The sequence below is a fragment of the Gasterosteus aculeatus genome, chromosome 18 (genome assembly GCF_964276395.1).
Source record: "Gasterosteus aculeatus chromosome 18, fGasAcu3.hap1.1, whole genome shotgun sequence".
In the NCBI taxonomy this organism is placed as follows: domain Eukaryota; kingdom Metazoa; phylum Chordata; class Actinopteri; order Perciformes; family Gasterosteidae; genus Gasterosteus; species Gasterosteus aculeatus.
Genome location: NC_135706.1, coordinates 5,999,554 through 6,017,760, shown reverse-complemented (window position 1 = coordinate 6,017,760; position 18,207 = coordinate 5,999,554). Strand labels below are relative to the sequence as shown.

Here is an 18,207-nt window from a genome sequence, read left to right as displayed (position 1 = left end):
CACACACACACACACACACACACACACACACACACACACACACACACACACACACACACACACACACACACACACACACACACACACGGAGCAGTGAGGTCCCCGCGTCTCTCCTCTTGTCGCCGCTCTCACTGCTCTTAAAAAGACACAAACACAACGTTAGATTGGCATCAGCTGTGCAGATGCCAATTGCTCCCACCTGGCACCGTTCCCTGAGCCACTCCCCCCTCTCTCCCGCTGCAGACGAGCCAAAACCACGCCCGCCACCACAGGATGATTAACCATTAATACAAACAATAGGTTGCCATGAAAGGGTTAAAAAAAATGGATCATTTGATGTTGTTCGTTTGACAGCAGGTGAGGTGCGCACCACAACATCTACTGGTGGTTGATTAGAGCAGGGGTCCACAACCACCAAAACCTGTCCGTGGGCCATTTGTTACTGGGCTGCACCACAGAAAGAAAAAGAAAATATATTTTGTCATTTTAATTCGAAAATTGACCAGATTCTCTCTTAATAACGTGTGCTGGTCCCTCTGGACATATTTCCCAAGCATTACCCAGCTTTTTTTTAACATTTACAATTGCCCACTCCTTGCCCCAGTCAGCAACTGCTCCAGCTTCCAACCCCCTCTGTGGCAGGGTTATTTTTTTGTGTTTATCTGCCACACCTTCAAGGCAGGTCCTGGAAATATTGTATAACATGAAATCACTCCGTGAGGCAGCAAGGTTGGGGACCCCTGGATTAGAGGACAAAGGCAAAAGTCTGTTTGATGTTCATTCACAACAGTGCTGTATCCATTTAGTACTGAGTACATTAGTCCTACATTGTGTAGTGAGTGTTATGCACTGCTACCTTTGTTAGGGTTTCGGAAGGCTCTCGAGGGAGGCCTCAATCCTTTGTTCTCGTCCCGGCCGGAAACGAGGACACGAATGAGTCAATTCGTTTAAATTCAAAAATCAAAAAGTATTTAATAACTAAACAACGTTATAAGGAATGCAATTACAAAGTGAAATACTAAGCGAACAGTGGAATATTTCGCGAAATAGAGAATCCTCTGAGCAAGTCTAAAGTGACTTTTCAAGGCGGCTGCAGGTCAGATTCTACCAGTCCTTTCCCCGCCATGGTCCTTTGAAAACTCTTGAGGTGTGTCTTCCTTGGTGCATTTGAATGTCATTGGCTTTTTCTCCAAAGGGCGACCTCCTGGACTGTCCCCTTCACGTCGAGGTGTGATGCTGCAGCTGTAACCTGAAACCTCACTGTACTATCTGTCCCTCACATTCCAATGCACTCAATGTAGATACAGTTGGCTTTATGCCCCAATGAGTGAATTTAACAAAGCATACATCGTTTAAGTCTTCATCTTATAACTAGTACACTTTCATTACAACAACCCATCATTAATGATCACCGTTCATCACACTTCATCATAAGATCTAAGACAGTTCAATGTGGTTCAATTCTCAAGACATTTGCCTCAGTCGGCTGCCTTACATTAAGTTGTTCATTTATTACCTGACAGGAGAAAAAACTCCCAAAAAAACATCTTTGGGAAAAAATTGGAAGAAATCCATAAAGAACGGCAATTGGCATCCGTCCCCAGGTTTTAACATCACATTGTAGCAGAATGTTAATGTGTACAGTGTTTATATGATTTAAATGACTATGAATTGTGTTTGATTGAAATTGCATTCACTTCATCTAACATGTTAATGTAATAACTAATATCTAATAACACACAAACTTTAATTCTAACACTAAACATTATTACACGTACTATAATTTCCTGACTAGGGGTGCACTTCTGGCTTAAATCCCTAACACCTTTCGGCAAGGACAGTGACGGTTTGAACTGGGTCTTTCATTACTCGATTCTCATATGGGTTTCTTCTGGGTGCTGCAGTTTTCTCACATGGTCAATGCATTGGCCTTGGATTTAGTCCCCAGGTACTCATAAAAAGTGTAAGTATAATGCGTAAACTTTCCCCAAAGTTTAAACAGTAGTGACTACACGTTTGCCTTTGGCACCTCATTGTCCATCTTTGTGTCTGCTTTTAATAGTGGCATAATGTACTGGGGTGTATCTGTCTATTGATGAATTAATAATTGGAAACAAAACATTAGTGGTTCTTCTGTCCCTGGTCATGACTCATGAAGCCATAAAAGTTGCCCTTCGACAGCCATTTGTATTTGCAATGTGTATACCATTGGTTATTTGGTGATTGTGTTATATTGATAGCATACATTGGCAGCTTAACTAACGGCACACAATATATAAGTGTACAGCACAGGTTTTGCAGAACATTTAAGTGGACTCTCATCTCTTTCACAGCAGTTGCGCAGCCCGTTAATTTAAGGTAGTTTGATTGTAGTTCCCCAAAGCAATCACCTATCACATTACACCTTATCTGATTAGCTTACACCTACTGTGCCAACTTTTTAAAGTTTATTGCTTAGAAACAAGATTGTTGGATTGTTGGTAGAGTTAGTGAATGCAACTATTCAACTAGCTGATAAAACAACTTGTACTTTGAGGGTTTTTACTCAATAAACAAGAATTAGCTGCAATTTTGCACGCTGCGAGCAATGTACAACCCCTGCAGCCTTCCACACAAATGAAAGAAGCACTACAGGCTACAAGCACTACAACTGCTGGATCGATGTTACTGATCATGGATCTGCGCCGACTGTGTGAATTCCATAATTTCAAATACGGTAATGATATGGTCTTTTGGCTGTTAGATCATTACACACAGTTCACATCATTTTCATTTTAATTTATTTTATTTGGTCATTTCAATAATGCAAAAGAAACAAATATGTTCCATAATGAAGCTCAAGGATTTTATTGAAATGTCATGATAAAGAGGAAGAAGCATTTCTCTTTAGACAAGGTAGCTCTTTCAGATGTCTCAGCATAGACTCAGTTAAAAGCTTGCTCTCGGTCGAAAGTACGTTCCAGCTCTCGCTGCTCCATCTTCGCTTCTTGACGTGCTCCACGAATGAGACTGATGGGTGGAGAGAGAATTCAGAGAGTTTAGCTCAACAAAGTTACAACAAATAGAACAAGAGAAGTTGTTAAATTATGGAAGTCCTTACTCATGGATGTGATGCCCGACTAAATAAAATAGAAAAGAGAAAATTAGCATTTTTCATATGGTAAATAACTCATTCATTACAAAATATGGCATTATAAAGTGTCATTAACTAGTTGCTAACTATTACTATTGTTATGAATAATAATCACTTTTTTATCACTATAATCTTACAGTGCTATAAACAAATTATAAGGCATGTTTTTTGTTCACATTGTTGTTTTAGAAAGTTATTTTCTATATTTAAAAAAGTGTTACATTTGATTTAACAGGAAAGAGAATAGTAAAAAAAAGTATCATTGCTTACTGCTAAAAAGTCCTCCGATAATGTGATGGATAAAACCCTCCCCGGGTTCAGCCATGAGAACGACCAGCGACAGCACAAGAAAGACAGTGATGCACTTCATCTAAAAAACAAGAACCAAATAAATCACAAACATTTAGCCTGCTTGTGTCATGCACTGATTGAGCAAAGAAAGATGAAAAACTCACTTTCTCCTCATAAAAAAGTAAATAAGCTGTTATCAAAATGTGGCAATAGATCAGTGTGAGATCCACAGGTTGTGAATGTCTGTAGGTCACGTCTCTTTATAGCCAGCAACAAATGCACTTACTCATTATTCATGAGGTTTGAAAAACAGGAAGCTCACGCTTCTCATGGCAGTGTCACAGACATCCTGAATCTAAAGAAACCTTTTCTTTAAATATTCTTATATTTGAATTTAGCTATGATGGAGTTTCGCCTGTACAATAATTTTATTGAGATATTTGTCGCCACACATAGGTTTAACAGTATAAACCCAGATTAAAACATTTTGCTCTCATTTGATTGCACAAAGCGATAAAAGGGATGCCAAAAATAACTACGTGAAAAAAGTCTGAATTGGTTTTATTTGCATCAACACATCAGCGTCATTATTGTTTTTACCATATGAATTAAATAGAAACATCCATACAATGTACTTTTGAGTGGTACCTCTCCTAATATAAGTTATTGTTATATAGCCAGTGCTTGAAGTGGAAAAAAAGGTGTGTTTGTGTGTCACACCCTTAAGTGTAAAATGTAGAGGTGCCGGTACGGCGTACCGGTGAGTACCGGCTTACTTTAAGCACTGCGTATAGTTCCCGCTGACCAAAGACAAATATTTTTAATTTTATTTCTGATTTAACAATGTCAGGATGTTATTAATGACAGGATAAGTTTTAACACAAGAAAAAGTAAAATTCTCCTCACTCAAGTAAGTTCAAACTTTTTAACCTAGAAATGGTGCACTTTTTGTATTGCGTTATTCAGATTATTCACGTCTTTTATGGTGTGAGGCAGGCCCCTCTCTGACGGCCCATCATCAAAATGTCAAAATACAGCTCAATGGATGGTTCAATTAAAATCGAAAGATGTTTTTTGTAACAAAACTGAGTGAAGTCACTAATTGAATCACATAAATAATATTTAAATGGATAGAATCCAAATATTTTCCACCCAACAGACAGAAACCAGTTTGCTGTAAAGTGAATCCCACTAGAGGTCTGGTGATTTCTTTTGCCCGTATACTGGTATTGAAGTCCTGATTGTTTCGCACGTCCCACGTCTTCCTTCCACCTGTCATACGTCCTCAGCAATACATCCTGTTCAGGGATTGGTTGCGAAGGCGACCCAAACCCTGATATACCTCTGCAAACCACACCCACTATATGGTCTCCTAACCGGCGACCGAGCTGCCTTATATGGAGTTTAAGCAGTCAGCTTCCTGTAATCTCAACTATTGTGCAACACATGTAATGGCTGAAAAGAAAAGTAGTTTCAGGCTATTTCGAATACTATCCCATTTCTTCACAGATTCACAATGGAATTTGAAATCCAATCACAAGCATTCACAATCTTTTTGTGAGGGTGTTTGATAAATTGATGGCTGTCCAGCTGTAAAGCCAATTTACACAAATCTAATTAAAACAAATAGAAATAAATGTATGGAAGCCCATTTCTGCCATTAAAAAACGAAAATAAAAGGTTAGAAATGAGACATTTTGGAATAGAAAGTCCAAATTATGTGACAAGATATTCGCATACGCAGGCTCCTTCATAGTTCGGTACAGTGACTTTCCCGAAACCTTCTTGGTGACTTTCTGTTAAAGGCGACTAGCGACAAATCCAGAAACCTCTTCTGGTTTTATTGGAGACTTTTGTGGTGTCTGACGTGAAAGCAAGTATAGTTCTGCAGTTACTGTTCTCAGCGTGTCTCACAGAGATGCACGCCAATGGTTTGCATATTTAACATTTTATTTAAGGTGGGGCCCCACCCCATTGTCCTCTATGGACCAGCCGCCACTGCTGGTTGCAAAGATCATACAAGAATGGCTGACAACAACTTGTAGTTTGAGGGTTTTTGTCCTTGATACTAAACTATACTAACTACTCTCGCTCAAGTATAAGTTGTAGTTTCTTACAAGTGCAGTTCAAAGTCGTTTACATAGTGATACAACTCTAAAAGAATGCAATAAACAAGAATCAGCTGCAATTTTGCACGTTGTGAGCAATGTACAACCCCTGCAGCATTACACACAAATGAAAGAAGCACTACAGGCTGCTGGAGAACTGCTGGACCGAAGTTACTGATCACAGATCTGCGCCGAATGTGAGAATTCCATAATTTTAACTACGGAAATGATGTGGTCTCTTGACTGTCACATCATTATACAGTTCACATCATTTCTATTTTAATTTATTTAATGTGGTCGTTTAAAAAATACAAATATATGTTGCGTAATAAAGCTCAAGGATTTTATTGAAATGTCATGATAAAGAGGAAGAAGCATTTCTCTTTAGACAAGGTAGCTCTTTCAGATGTCTCAGCATAGACTCAGTTAAAAGCTTGCTCTCGGTCGAAAGTACGTTCCAGCTCTCGCTGCTCCATCTTCGCTTCTTGACGTGCTCCACGAATGAGACTAATGGGTGGAGAGAGAATTCAGAGAGTTTAGTTCAACAAAGTTACAACAAATGGAACAAGAGAAATTGTTAAATTATGGAAGCCCTTACCTATGGATGTGATGCCCGACTAAATAAAATAGAAAAGAGAAAATTACATTATTCATATCACAAAATATGTCATTAACTATTTGCTAACCACTGTTATGCATAATAAGCACTTTTTATCCCTATGATCATATAGTGCTATAAACCGATTATAAGTCATGTTTTTTTGTTCACATTGTCGTTTTAGAAAGTTATTTTGTATATTAAACAAAAAGTGTTACATTCAAGTCATTAATGAATCAGACCAGACCATAAATCAGACCAGTGCAATTCATGGTACGAAATGTCCAAAATGTGAATAAGCATAGTAATAGAAAGTATCATTGCTTACCGCTAAGAAGTCCTCCAAGGATGTGATGGAAAAAACACTCCCCAGGTTCAGCCATGAGAATGACCAGCGACAGCACAAGAAAGACAGTGATGCACTTCATCTGAAAAACAAGGACCAAATACATCACAAACATTTAGCCTGCTTGTGTCATGCACTTTACAAAGTGTCAGGGTTGTCGGATTGAGCAAAGAAAGATGAAAAACTCACTTTCTCCTCAGAAACAAGTAAATAAGCTGTTATCAAAAGGTGGCAATAGATCAGTGTGAGATGCACAGGTTGCAAATGTCTGTAGGTCACGTCTCTTTATATCCAGCAACAAATCCACTTACTCATTATTCATGAGGTGTGAAAAACAGGAAGCTCACTTTTCTCATGGCAGTGTCACAGACATCCTTTTCTTTAAATATTCTTGCATTCTAAATTTAGCTATGATTGAGTTTCGTTTGTACAATAAAGATTGTTGACGGGGTATTGAAATTCAACTGTGTTTCAAGGTGCTCTTCAATTAATTGAATCCTTCAAGTTCTTTTGTTGGAAGGCAAGGATGCATTAATCATCACATTAAGTACATTTATTGTTTCTCTCCAGTTTTATTCTGTGTTCAAACCAAACACAAAGCGAGTTTCCCCTTTTGGTTACTGTGGGAGTTGACGGGATCAGTAGTTTTTATTCACTTGATTTGCACCGGAGAGGAGGAGTAGCTTATCTCAATCGATACTTTCATCAACAAGCCATTTATTTACACCAACAACCATGGAACAAATAGCCACTATTTCTGAATTGCACATGGTTTATGGAACACACTGATTTGCAGGGAAACTAAACCCTTGCTGGTGTCGGGTCATGACATCATTCGGAGCTGCCCGTGGAATTTTGTTGAGATATTTGTCGCCACACGTAGGCTGGTTTAACTATATGAACCCAAATTAAAACATTTTAATGTTTTAATTTTTATTAAAAAAAAATTAAAACATTAACATTAAACATTAATGTTAAAACATTAACATTAAACATTAATAAATGTTTTAACATTTATTAAAATTGTCCTTCATGTCTCTTACCCAGGTATCTTTACATGCTAAATACTGTCCCTGTTGATTTAAAAAGTGAGCATGGGAACCTCCCGGTGTAGCATCTCTACAGAAGCTTTATATGTGTAGCTTCACTTTCACGCCAGTCTGTTGGGGCAGCGAAGGGCTGGCCCAACGCTGAATGTATTTTAGCACCAGTGGTGCCTGGTCCATAGAGAACAATGGGGCATGGCCCCACCACGAGTGATTATATTGTTTATTATATCAAAAATCCATTTGACAAATAGTTGATATTTTTGTTTTTCAAACATGGATTATATACCTGGTAATATTTGTGAATGATATCTGTGCAAAATGTATGCTTCTCCTGCACGTCTTCTCCACATGTCTCAGCTGGGCTCGGGCCGTATCCCAAAGCAGTTTAGCCAATCATTGACAAAGTTAATGAGTGACATTTATAAAATACATTGAGATTTGGACATGCCCTTCGCCGCCCTATGCAAGAGCGATCACGCCAGTGTCCTTCCAAGAAGACCCGACCCGAACTCAGTACGAGAGAAGAACCGGAGCAGTAGAAACTAGAGGTAAAACAGCTGGACCCAGATCAGCCTGGCTTCACAATCAGACAACTGACCAGCGTGAAAGGGAAGCCGCATAAATGACGCGTCTGTAGAGACTTGTATGTAGCTAACTAGCTACATCCTAACGCCATATATATGCACACTGCGCGCATGACATCGCTGTGTTAAAGTTAACATCGCTGCCAAGCTCCAACGTACACAAGACTGCGGTGAGGACACACAACCAGGACGTGGATGAAAACAGCCACATTTTATCCAATACAATTTATTGTGTGAAGACTTTTTGCACAGATATCTTTACAAATATTACTTTGAATATTCAATGTTTCAAAAACACAAATACACACATATTGACTATTTATAAAATGAATTGTTAAAATAATTTTAAAAAATTATAATCTTTTTTTATTTTTTGTAGCTCAAGGTGGGGCCACGCCCCATTGTCCTCTATGGACCAGCCGCCACTGCTGGTAGTTCAAGTTGTAGTTTCTTACAAGTGCAGTTCAAAGTTGTTTACATAGTGATACAACTTTAAAACAATGCAATAAACAAGAATCAGCTGCAATTATGCACGTTGCGAGCAATGTACAACCCCTGCAGCCTTCCACAAAAATGAAAGAAGCACTACAGGCTGCTGGAGAACTGCTGGATCGATGTTACTGATCATGGATCTGTGCCGACTGTATGAATTCCATAATTTAAAATACAGTAATGATATGGTCTTTTGACTGTTAGATCATTACACACAGTTCACATCATTTTCATTTTCATTTCTTTCGTTTGTTCATTTAAATAATGCAAGGGACAAATAAATGTTGCATATTTATTGAAATGTCATGATAAAGAGGAAGAAGCATTTCTCTTTAGACAAGGTAGCTCTTTCAGATGTCTCAGCATAGACTCAGGTAAAAGCTTGCTCTCGGTTGAAAGTACGTTCCAGCTCTCGCTGCTCCATCTTCGCTTCTTGACGTGCTCCGCTAAGGAGACTGATGGGTGGGGAGAGGATTCAGAGAGTTTAGCTCAACAAAGTTACAACAAAAAAGAGTTATGAAGTTATAAATTTGTGCAAGCTAGGGCTGAACGGTATACCGGTTCAAATGGTATAGGTACTGGTATAAGATTTCCATATTGTCCATTGCCTACTGGTGTTACGCCATAAGTGTTTGGAGCTAGTTGTTTTGTGTTGAGATTGAGTCATGGTTATAATTTACCGACTATGAATAACCCACAACAAACACTCACTAACAGGGTAAAACGCCACGACACAACAAGCTAATAATTGTACATTTTTAAAAATCGCATGCTGCATGAGTTGCATGCTGGGTACAGCTCACAACAAGAAGTAACTGTTGCTACATGAAAACACAGAAAAGAGCGATACAGGAGAAACACCGAGAGACCAGAGATGCACTAACACAACGTGTGCCCAAGAGAGGAGCTATTGACTGTTTGGAAGGTTCTTGGTTTTGGAAAATCCGACGTAAGTTACGTTAGATCAGAAAACGAACAAAGTCTGTCGATCCTCTGGTGGCAACACTAGCAGCCACAACAAGCTAACACGGTAACGAGCTGACTCGCCGGCCAGTTGCTGCAAGTTGGCCAGCAAGCGGCAAACTGTTAACGGGTTGAATTAACGGTATCATACCGGGATACCGTCAGAAACTTTCTTAATACCGTGATATGGATTTTTGGCCATACCGTGCAGCCCTAGTGCAAACCCTTACCTATGGACGTGATGCCCAACTAAATAAAACAGAAAAGAGGAAAGAGAAAATAGTTAATGACACTTATAATGTTAACTACTTCTATTGTTATGAATAATAAGCGCTTTTAATCACCATAACCATACAGTGCAATAAACCATAAGGCATGTTTTTTGTTCACATTGTCATTTTAGAAAGTTATTTTCAATATTAAACAAAAAGTGTTACATTTGATAGGATAAATCACACCAGTGCAATTCATGGTACGAAATGTCCAAAATGTGAAAAAGAATAATAATAAAAAGTATCATTGCTTACGGCTAAAAAGTCCTCCGATAATTTGATGCAAAAAACACTCCCCGGGGTCAGGCATGAGAAAGACCAGCGACAGCACAAGAAAGACAGTGATGCACTTCATCTGAAATACAAGGACCAAATAAATTGCAAACATTTAGCCTGCTTGTATGAGAGGATTGTCGGATTGAACAAATAAAGATGAAATACTCACTTTCTCTCTAGAAACAAGTCAAAAAGCTGTTATCAAAAGGGGGCAATAGATTAGTGTGAGATCCACAGGTTGTGAATGTCTGTGGGTCACATCTCTTTATAGCAATAAATCCCCTTACTCATTATTCACGAGGTGTGAACAACAGGAAGCTCACTCTTCTCATCACAGTCATACTGAATCTGAATAAACCTTTTTTTTCAATATTCTTTTATTTTAAATTTAGCCATGTTTAAGTTTCGTCTATACATTACAAGAAGTTGATGGAATATTCGAATTCAACTGGTCTGTTAAGGTCCTCTTCAGTTCTTTTATTGGACGGCAAGGATGCATAAATCATCAAATTAAGCACATTTATTTATTATTTATTTATTCTCTCCAGCTTTATGCTTGTTCATAGCAAACAAAAACGTTTCGTTACTTGCAGAAGTTTGTTGACGGGATCAATGGGTTTTTATTCCCTTGATTTGCACCGGAATGGAGGAGTAGCTTATCTCCATGAAAACTTTTATCAACAAAGCCATTTATTTACACCACCAACCATGGAACAAATTGCACATGTTGTGGAACACACAGATTTGCAGGGAAACTAAACCCTCGCTGGTCTCGGGTCATGACATCATTCGGAGCTCCCCCCGGAATTTTATTGTTTTTCTCCACACGCAGGCAGCTTCACTACAACAGTATGAACCCAAGTTACTGAGCGATAAAGGGATGCCAAAAATAACTATATAATGAATAACTATACTTTTGAGTGGTTCCTCTCCTAATATATAATATAATAATATAAGTTATTGTCGTAGAGCTCCTTGTGAAGACAGCTAAAATATTTATTACTCGATTCTGAACAATGTCAGGACGTCAATATTGCCAGGATACACACATACAGTATGTACTTTTTTAACACTAATAGGCTTTTGCAACATAGCGAAACTAGAATTTGTACCTTACTTGTACGTAACTTGTGATGTGTAAGGAATTGTTGTCACATAAATGATATTCAATTGAATAGAAACGTAAAGTTTGCTACCCAACAGATAGAAAACATCTGCTGTATATGTATATATGTACCATTTACAAATTACATGTTGACATTAAAGATGTATATTACAACTACTAAGAAACTCAAAACAACTGCAACGAGACTAAAATGACTACAAAAATTGGCAAATACCCACAGAGAAATAACCATACTAATCTTATTGTTTTTACAACAACATAGCTCAATCAAAGTAAGAAATGGCTTAATCTGGGTATAAATTAGGGTCAATACATTTTCCCAAAACATTATGACTTAAAATGTGCTTGAGAGTTAGAGTTAAAGGGATAAAGACATATAAAGACAAAAAAGACAAACTGACAACAAAGATACATAAAATGAGTAAAAAGGGACACCAATAATGTTGATGTTGACGTTATCCTGGATTTCCACATTGAATGGTAATTTCATCATCTGGGTTGCGCTTCACATCTGATCACAAATGCTGGTTACAATGTTATTGAAAAAGTAGACCAAGTAACGTGTGATCTGAAGAGAAAGTAAACGGTTGAGGGCGAATCTTTATACTTTTGACACGTATCTTCATTGTGTTTGTAGGCCGGGGTGAGAGTTCCCATACAGATGCGCACATTGTCACTACAAGTGTGTTTGCAGAGACCTCAACCAAGTATGCATAGAAGTGACGTACACCTCTTTCAGGTCACGTTCTGCACTCACTCAAAGTCTCATTAATAACCTTGATAACAAAATGTTATTGAACAAACGTCTCTTTCTCGCTGCTTATGATGAACTCACATGTGTCATCATGAGGCTACGCTAGTATGCCGGCCCTCTCTCCTAAAGAGTTGCATATGGAGACAAATGCAGCTTCTAAAAACCTCTGCTTTCTGTCCGAGACCGCGCGGGTTGGCAGGCCAACGCTATGGGTATCTATTTTGTATGATTCAATGTTAATGTTGGGTGCGCACAATTGTTTCGCTCCAATTCAATTTCCAAATAACTTCCATCATTTCCAAAGTTGCTTGACTATCATCTGACACACGTCCAGGTGTGCATATGTAAATCACAACCCTTCATCTTAATCCTGCAGCATGAATAGCTTTTGGTGATGATACAGGATTCAAAAGGACACCCTGACGTTGGCTTGCAAGCAGCTTTGAGCTGCGCAAACTTGATTAAGCATTCTCAGAACACGGGTGAGTGTTCTTGCAACTGATCCACACCAAAACCTGTTTTGTGTATCTATAACAACAGGCAGAAAGATAATGTGGAACTTGCATCTGGACATTTCAAGATAACATTCTTAACATCATACCATCTGCAGCTTCCTCATAAGCCACTTTTGGCCCGTTTGAACAGTTGATAAACAGGTTGATACCAAGGCTTTGTTTACCAAGTCAAGCTTCTTCTATTTTCTTCCTCTTTCATGGTTATGAAATTCTGTACGCAAGAAGGAAAAAATGACTCATGATGATTGAGTTTAATTACTTCTCTGTATCTGTATGAGTCAACAATTCCTTTTTTCACTATTATTAACCATTTGTGTACCCTTGTGTGACTACCTGCTTGCATTTGTTTGGAATTCCTATTCATGTTACAACACAGAGTTTTTCTTCTATTTACCCTATTACATAAAGTACCAGTCAAAAGTTTGGACACACTTTCTCATTGAATTGAATGAGGAAATGTGTCCAAACTTTTGACTGGTACTGTACATGGTTGTATCAAACTTTCCTTTGCCATATCTATACATGTATATATACAGCGTTATTCTGTTACCAATGTGAATATATTGGAGTGATTATATCAAAGCATACGACCGTCTTAATATTGCTGATCTGACGGTTTGAAGGGGCAAGAAGGGTAATCTCTGTCGAACAAGATTGTGTGTTGGCTTGACATATGTGTGTTTGTTAAGGAAATAATATAACATCTGAGGTAAAAAAAAATCAACATTGAGTTGGTCTCACACAAGACACATTAGCCATCTCCGGGTTGAAAGTGTTTTAACTGTCCAACCTCACCTTCCGACCCCCATGCGCAGACCTTTTGTCTCTTGTTTATGAAATACACTAAAAGTGTTCTACCCATACCTAGGTAATCAGATAGGGTTAGGGTTCATTAGGGATAATTTCTTTATTTACATCAACAACAGCTTTTGGATGGATAAAATATCAATGTCTGCAAAGTGGTTACCATAAATATTGTATTTTTTAAGCATTATGATGCTGTGATATTCTCCTTTAGCTCTCGTTTCTTTAATGACACCTTAGAAATTGACATGAAAAGTATTGAGGGGGATTTAATCTTCCATGATTGTCAGAATGCCACCTCCCAAACCAGCGTATGATGACTAAACAAAGTCATGGTTCTAAATCCTCTCAGAGGTTACTGTGAGCCCTGGAAGCATGTTGCCGTCTAGTCACATCTAGTACACCCCCCCTGTAAAGTGTGTGCGGTGTGTTTAATCTGCCGTTAACATCCTAAATATACTGTATCACTTCCCCATGGTCTGTTTCCACTTGTCATGCTATTTAGAGGAACAAACAACGAGTAGGACAGATGAGAAAAAAAGGGAAATGGTTGCAAATGTAGAATGAACTCAAGACAGTAGAGAGAGCAGTAGAGGCTTCTAAGGGACAAACTTCACAGGTGCAATGAGGACATAGCACACAGGTGTGCAACTTCCACCAAGGAAAGCTGTCACACAAAGCTCAAAAGGGGTGGAAACGTGACACTTGCCCTTAAGCAATAGTATGCATACGCATTGCTTAAGTAATGAATTATGGGTTTGGGGTTTATTTTAACGTGGGCTTAAACGTTTTCTGTTAGACTTTATGAAGTGTTTGCTTCTGCTGTAGCTCAACAAATATATTTTCATCCTAATTAGCATGTTAATCTTCAAATAAATAACTTCTGTACATTAGGTATGAAACACTTTCATGATCTCACGGGTTCTTATGATCTTGTCCACATTCCTTGAATATCCACATTCCACTTTTGATATAATAAAAATTTCCACGTCTACCATGAAAAATCTCCACTCAACCATTTTCATTGTAGACAAATCATACATGAACTGACTGCATCGTGCATTAAACTAAGAACACTCAGGATCAGGCATCAAGAAGCCCCAGCCATGCTGAAAACCAATCAGCAGGGCCTAACTAAACTAAAGAGCACCTCTGTAAGGGGAGACCTTTCTACAGACCACATTTGCAGTATCTGAACCAACCCAATACAGCATATGGATTTTGTACAATGGAGACAATTTCAAGTAAGAATTCTACGTGAACAGAGATGGAATCGACCGCATGAAATTTGCTTTTATGGATTTCCTTGCAATTTCCCAGTTCTTCAAACTGGATGTCACAGGGTTTTCCGTGATGTGGAATGCCAAGAAAACCTTCTGGATGATCCTGACAAACCACGAGACAATAAGGAGCCACGAGCTGAGGGTTAATGTTGCATCCTGGCGTAGGAGTCCGGTCTTACTGTAGTAAGTTTCAACAGGATTCGAATTCATCAGCCAAAACAGACTTACTCATTCCTTCCTGCTTTTATACTTCTGGCAAATGCTCTGGCACGGGTGGATTTAGTTTTTTAAGATGTAGCGAGGTTTCATGTTTCACCCGACGACACATCACATCACAGAACTACAGCTCGGATGAACATATATTTTGAACAGTGATGTTTTATTTTACTCAATTCTACAAAAACTGCTGTCCTTAACTGATGGGTACCTCCCATCGTCGAAAGAATAAGAAAATATGATCAGGAGAATGTTTCCCAAATAAAACATGAGAACCTCTGTGGCAACAAAAACCTCTCAGGAATAGAACTGAAACCAACAGACAAAGAAAACAGGCAACAGTCAGACAGGCCTGGTGGGCTGCCAAGCAAACATCAACAGCAACTTAGATCCAGCAAAATACATTTTTTATGCTTGGTCTGAGGGTCTGTTGTTTTCAAATGTGTTTCATCTCTTTGAAATGTCTCCTTCTGCGACATGAGAAAACAGTGAGTAAGCATGGATTTTTGTTGTCATATCAAATGGGGCGAATGAAAGCAGCATCAAAATATTTTGAGAGACAATATATTATATAGAGATTATATATTATATAGATATTTGAGAAGAATGTACAGCAGGGATACGTTTCTTTTGTATAAAGAAAAAAGTTTACATACATTCTTTTCTGGGTCACCAGTAGAAACCCTCCACAGAAGAACACATTCATTTCTAAATAAACAACACATTTTTTACACGTTATTTTAATTTGAGTGCTGTGGTAATCTAGTTAACTTAGATATACATGTAGGGTCAAAATATAGTATAGTATACTGTGCATTCTACTGCTCCCTTAAGAGGTGAATCTGGACATTACTTGAACTAATAGCAAAGTCAAAAATAACATATCAGGCCCTGGTATTACAGAACACTACAAACTACTTTCTCAGATATGCACTTCTTCCAAAATCAAGATGTTTGCACGGTTAGTTTTTGCTTTTTTTAAGTTAAGAAATATATCAAAAACTCAAAGTCAAAAGAATCGTTTCTTGGAAACACACAGAGCTGTGATGAGGAGGTAGGCATCATGAATGGATTCTCAACGCCGTCTTGCAAACCCACTGCCTGCTCCCCAGGCTGTTAACACACACATACACATACACACACACTCAAGCTCTCCCTCATCACTGCCACAGAGCATGGGAGATGAAAAACCCATGAGTGTATGCATTTTGATTCTTAAATCAACAGTGTTTTGATTTGGGTTTGCTACGGCAGAGCGTGAAGCAGCTTATTATCTGCTTCATTACAGCCAGAAGGACAGGAATGCATCTGGACTCCCCAGGAACCTACGCCAGGATCCTGTTTGTGGACTTCAGCTCTGCCTTCAACACCATCATCCCGTCTCAGCTGCACGTGCCCGACTCCATCTGCAAGTGGATCACAGACTTCCTGTTTGATAGGAAGCAACACGTGAAGCTGGGGAAACATGTTTCAGCCTCTCGGACCATCAGCTCCCCCCAAGGCTGCGCTCTTTCCCCTCTGCTCTTCTCCCTGTACACCAACAGCTGCACCTCCAGTCATCAGTCCGTCAAGCTCCTGAAGTTTGCGGATGACACCACCCTCATTGGACTGATCTCTGGTGGGGATGAGTCCGCCTACAGGTGGGAGTCCTGGGACATCTGGCGTAGTGGTGCAGCCAGAACAATATAAAGCTCAACGCTATGAAGACAGTGGAGATGGTTGTGGATTTAAGGAGGAACAGAGCCCCACCTTCCCCCATCCCCCTGTGTGACTCCCCCGTCACTATTGTGGATTCCTTCCGTTCCCTGGGCTCCATCATCACCCAGGACCTCAAGTGGGAGCTGAACATCAGCTCCATCACCAAGAAGGCTCATCAGAGGTTCTTTCTGAGGCAGCTGAAGAAATTCAACCTACGATGATGGTGCACTTCTACACGGCCATCATTGAGTCCATTCTCTGCTCCTCCATCACCATCTGGTACGCTGCAGCCACAGCCAAGGACAAGGGCAGGCTGCAGCGTGTCATGCGCTCCGCAGAGAGGGTGATCGGGTGCAATCTGCCGTCCCTGCAGGACTTGTTCGCTTCTAGGACCCTGAAGTGAGCTAAAAAGATCGCAGCCGACCCCTCTCACCCCGGACAAAAACTGTTTGTGCAGCTTCCATCTGGCAGGAGGCTGAGGTCCATCAGGACTAAGATCTCCTGCCACACAAACAGTTTCTTCTCATCAACAGAGCCCGGTCCCCCACTTACTGCCATTTCACCGGTCACTTTCTTTCATACTGCACACGTCACTTTCACTTGTCACTTTTCACTCTGCACTTTTGTCACTTCCTGTTCGCTGGTGCACTTTATTTTTTAATTAATTAATTTTAATTTTTTTATTTTTAACTTTAACTTTTATTATTTTATTTTAAACTAACCCATAGCATTATATTTTATTCCTCGTGCACTGTTGTCTTGTCGTCCATTGTCATACTGTCTGCTGTTACGCACCAACCGCCAAGTCAAATTCCTTGTATGTCTGACATATTATGACAATAAATGTTTCCTGATTCCTTATTCCTGTGTGTGTGTGTCTGTGTGAGCGTGAGTTTTTCTATTTGTCTGTGTGTGTGTGTGTGTGTGTGTGTGTGTGTGTGTGTGTGTGTGTGTGTGTGTGTGTGTGTGTGCTAAGCCCAGTCCATTCTTTCATGAGAAATTCCTAAATTTTTTCATCCAACAATTGGGGGACATCTCAGGCTACATGACATAAAGTTATATTGCATTGAAAATCCTTTCCTGGCTTCCCCATCTAGCAAGATAAAACACAATATTAAGTCACCGTAACAATAAATAAAGTTCTAGTTCAATGTGTTCATCTGGAGAGTATAAAAATGAATGCACCTTGTTCGGTGAACATCAGAAACGTGTCTTTGATACATAAAAACGGTTTTATTTCTAATCCAGTGGCAAATGTTGTTCCTTTTGAAATGTAATTGACAATGGAGGTTTGTTGTATGGAAGCATGATCTGTAGGAGACCTGCAGGCTGTCCATTCTGAATAGTCCTTCTCTTTCTGTGATCACCAACAATGTGTTACATGCAGCAAAACCTCCTCTACGGATTTATACCCGACAGAAAGCCTCAATTTTCAGGGCCTTTCAAAGAGACATCACCGAGAGAGATTCATTCTGTGGCAGACTTATGTCATCACTTTCTACACACCTGAATCGGAGATTCATCTACTCTAAAAGAGAGGTTTATTACATTTTTTTCCGATTGCTAAACGACAGCGGGCACAACTGGAGTCACATGTGCAAAACTCTAACTACAGTCTGTACAGCAGCAGTTCATGTGGACCAAACTCTAGTTCTTCATTGCTTGAACACAGTTTTCAAAACTCTACACACTTATCCCA

General features: G+C 39.3%; 2 protein-coding genes across 2 annotated transcripts in view; one reads left to right on the top strand and one right to left on the bottom strand.

Moving 5' to 3' along the window:
* LOC120807940 (exostosin-1) overlaps window positions 1-18,207 on the top strand; it is a 182,567-nt gene that overhangs the window by 86,217 nt on the left and 78,143 nt on the right. The gene's annotated exons all lie outside the window — the stretch shown is intronic.
* Window positions 2,824-6,802, bottom strand: LOC120807942 (uncharacterized). Its single transcript, XM_078093903.1, has 8 exons — window positions 6,666-6,802; window positions 6,459-6,558; window positions 6,131-6,149; window positions 5,962-6,039; window positions 3,589-3,682; window positions 3,404-3,503; window positions 3,101-3,119; window positions 2,824-3,009 (listed from the first exon to the last, which is right to left on the bottom strand). Exons 2-8 carry the CDS (start codon window positions 6,556-6,558, stop codon window positions 2,925-2,927), a joined length of 495 nt encoding a protein of 164 aa, XP_077950029.1. The 5' UTR covers window positions 6,666-6,802; the 3' UTR covers window positions 2,824-2,924.

What these genes read in the sequence shown, in the direction of transcription:
- LOC120807942 (XM_078093903.1), bottom strand. Translation starts at nt 6,558, where the DNA reads ATGAAGTGCATCACTGTCTTTCTTGTGCTGTCGCTGGTCATTCTCATG. An exon ending in TTCGACCGAGAGCAAGCTTT is followed by an intron (nt 3,683 to 5,961) that starts TAACTGAGTCTA and finishes CTGGCTATAAAG; the next exon opens with AGACGTGACCTACAGACATT. An exon ending in TACTTTTTTATGAGGAGAAA is followed by an intron (nt 3,504 to 3,588) that starts GTGAGTTTTTCA and finishes CTTGTTTTTTAG; the next exon opens with ATGAAGTGCATCACTGTCTT.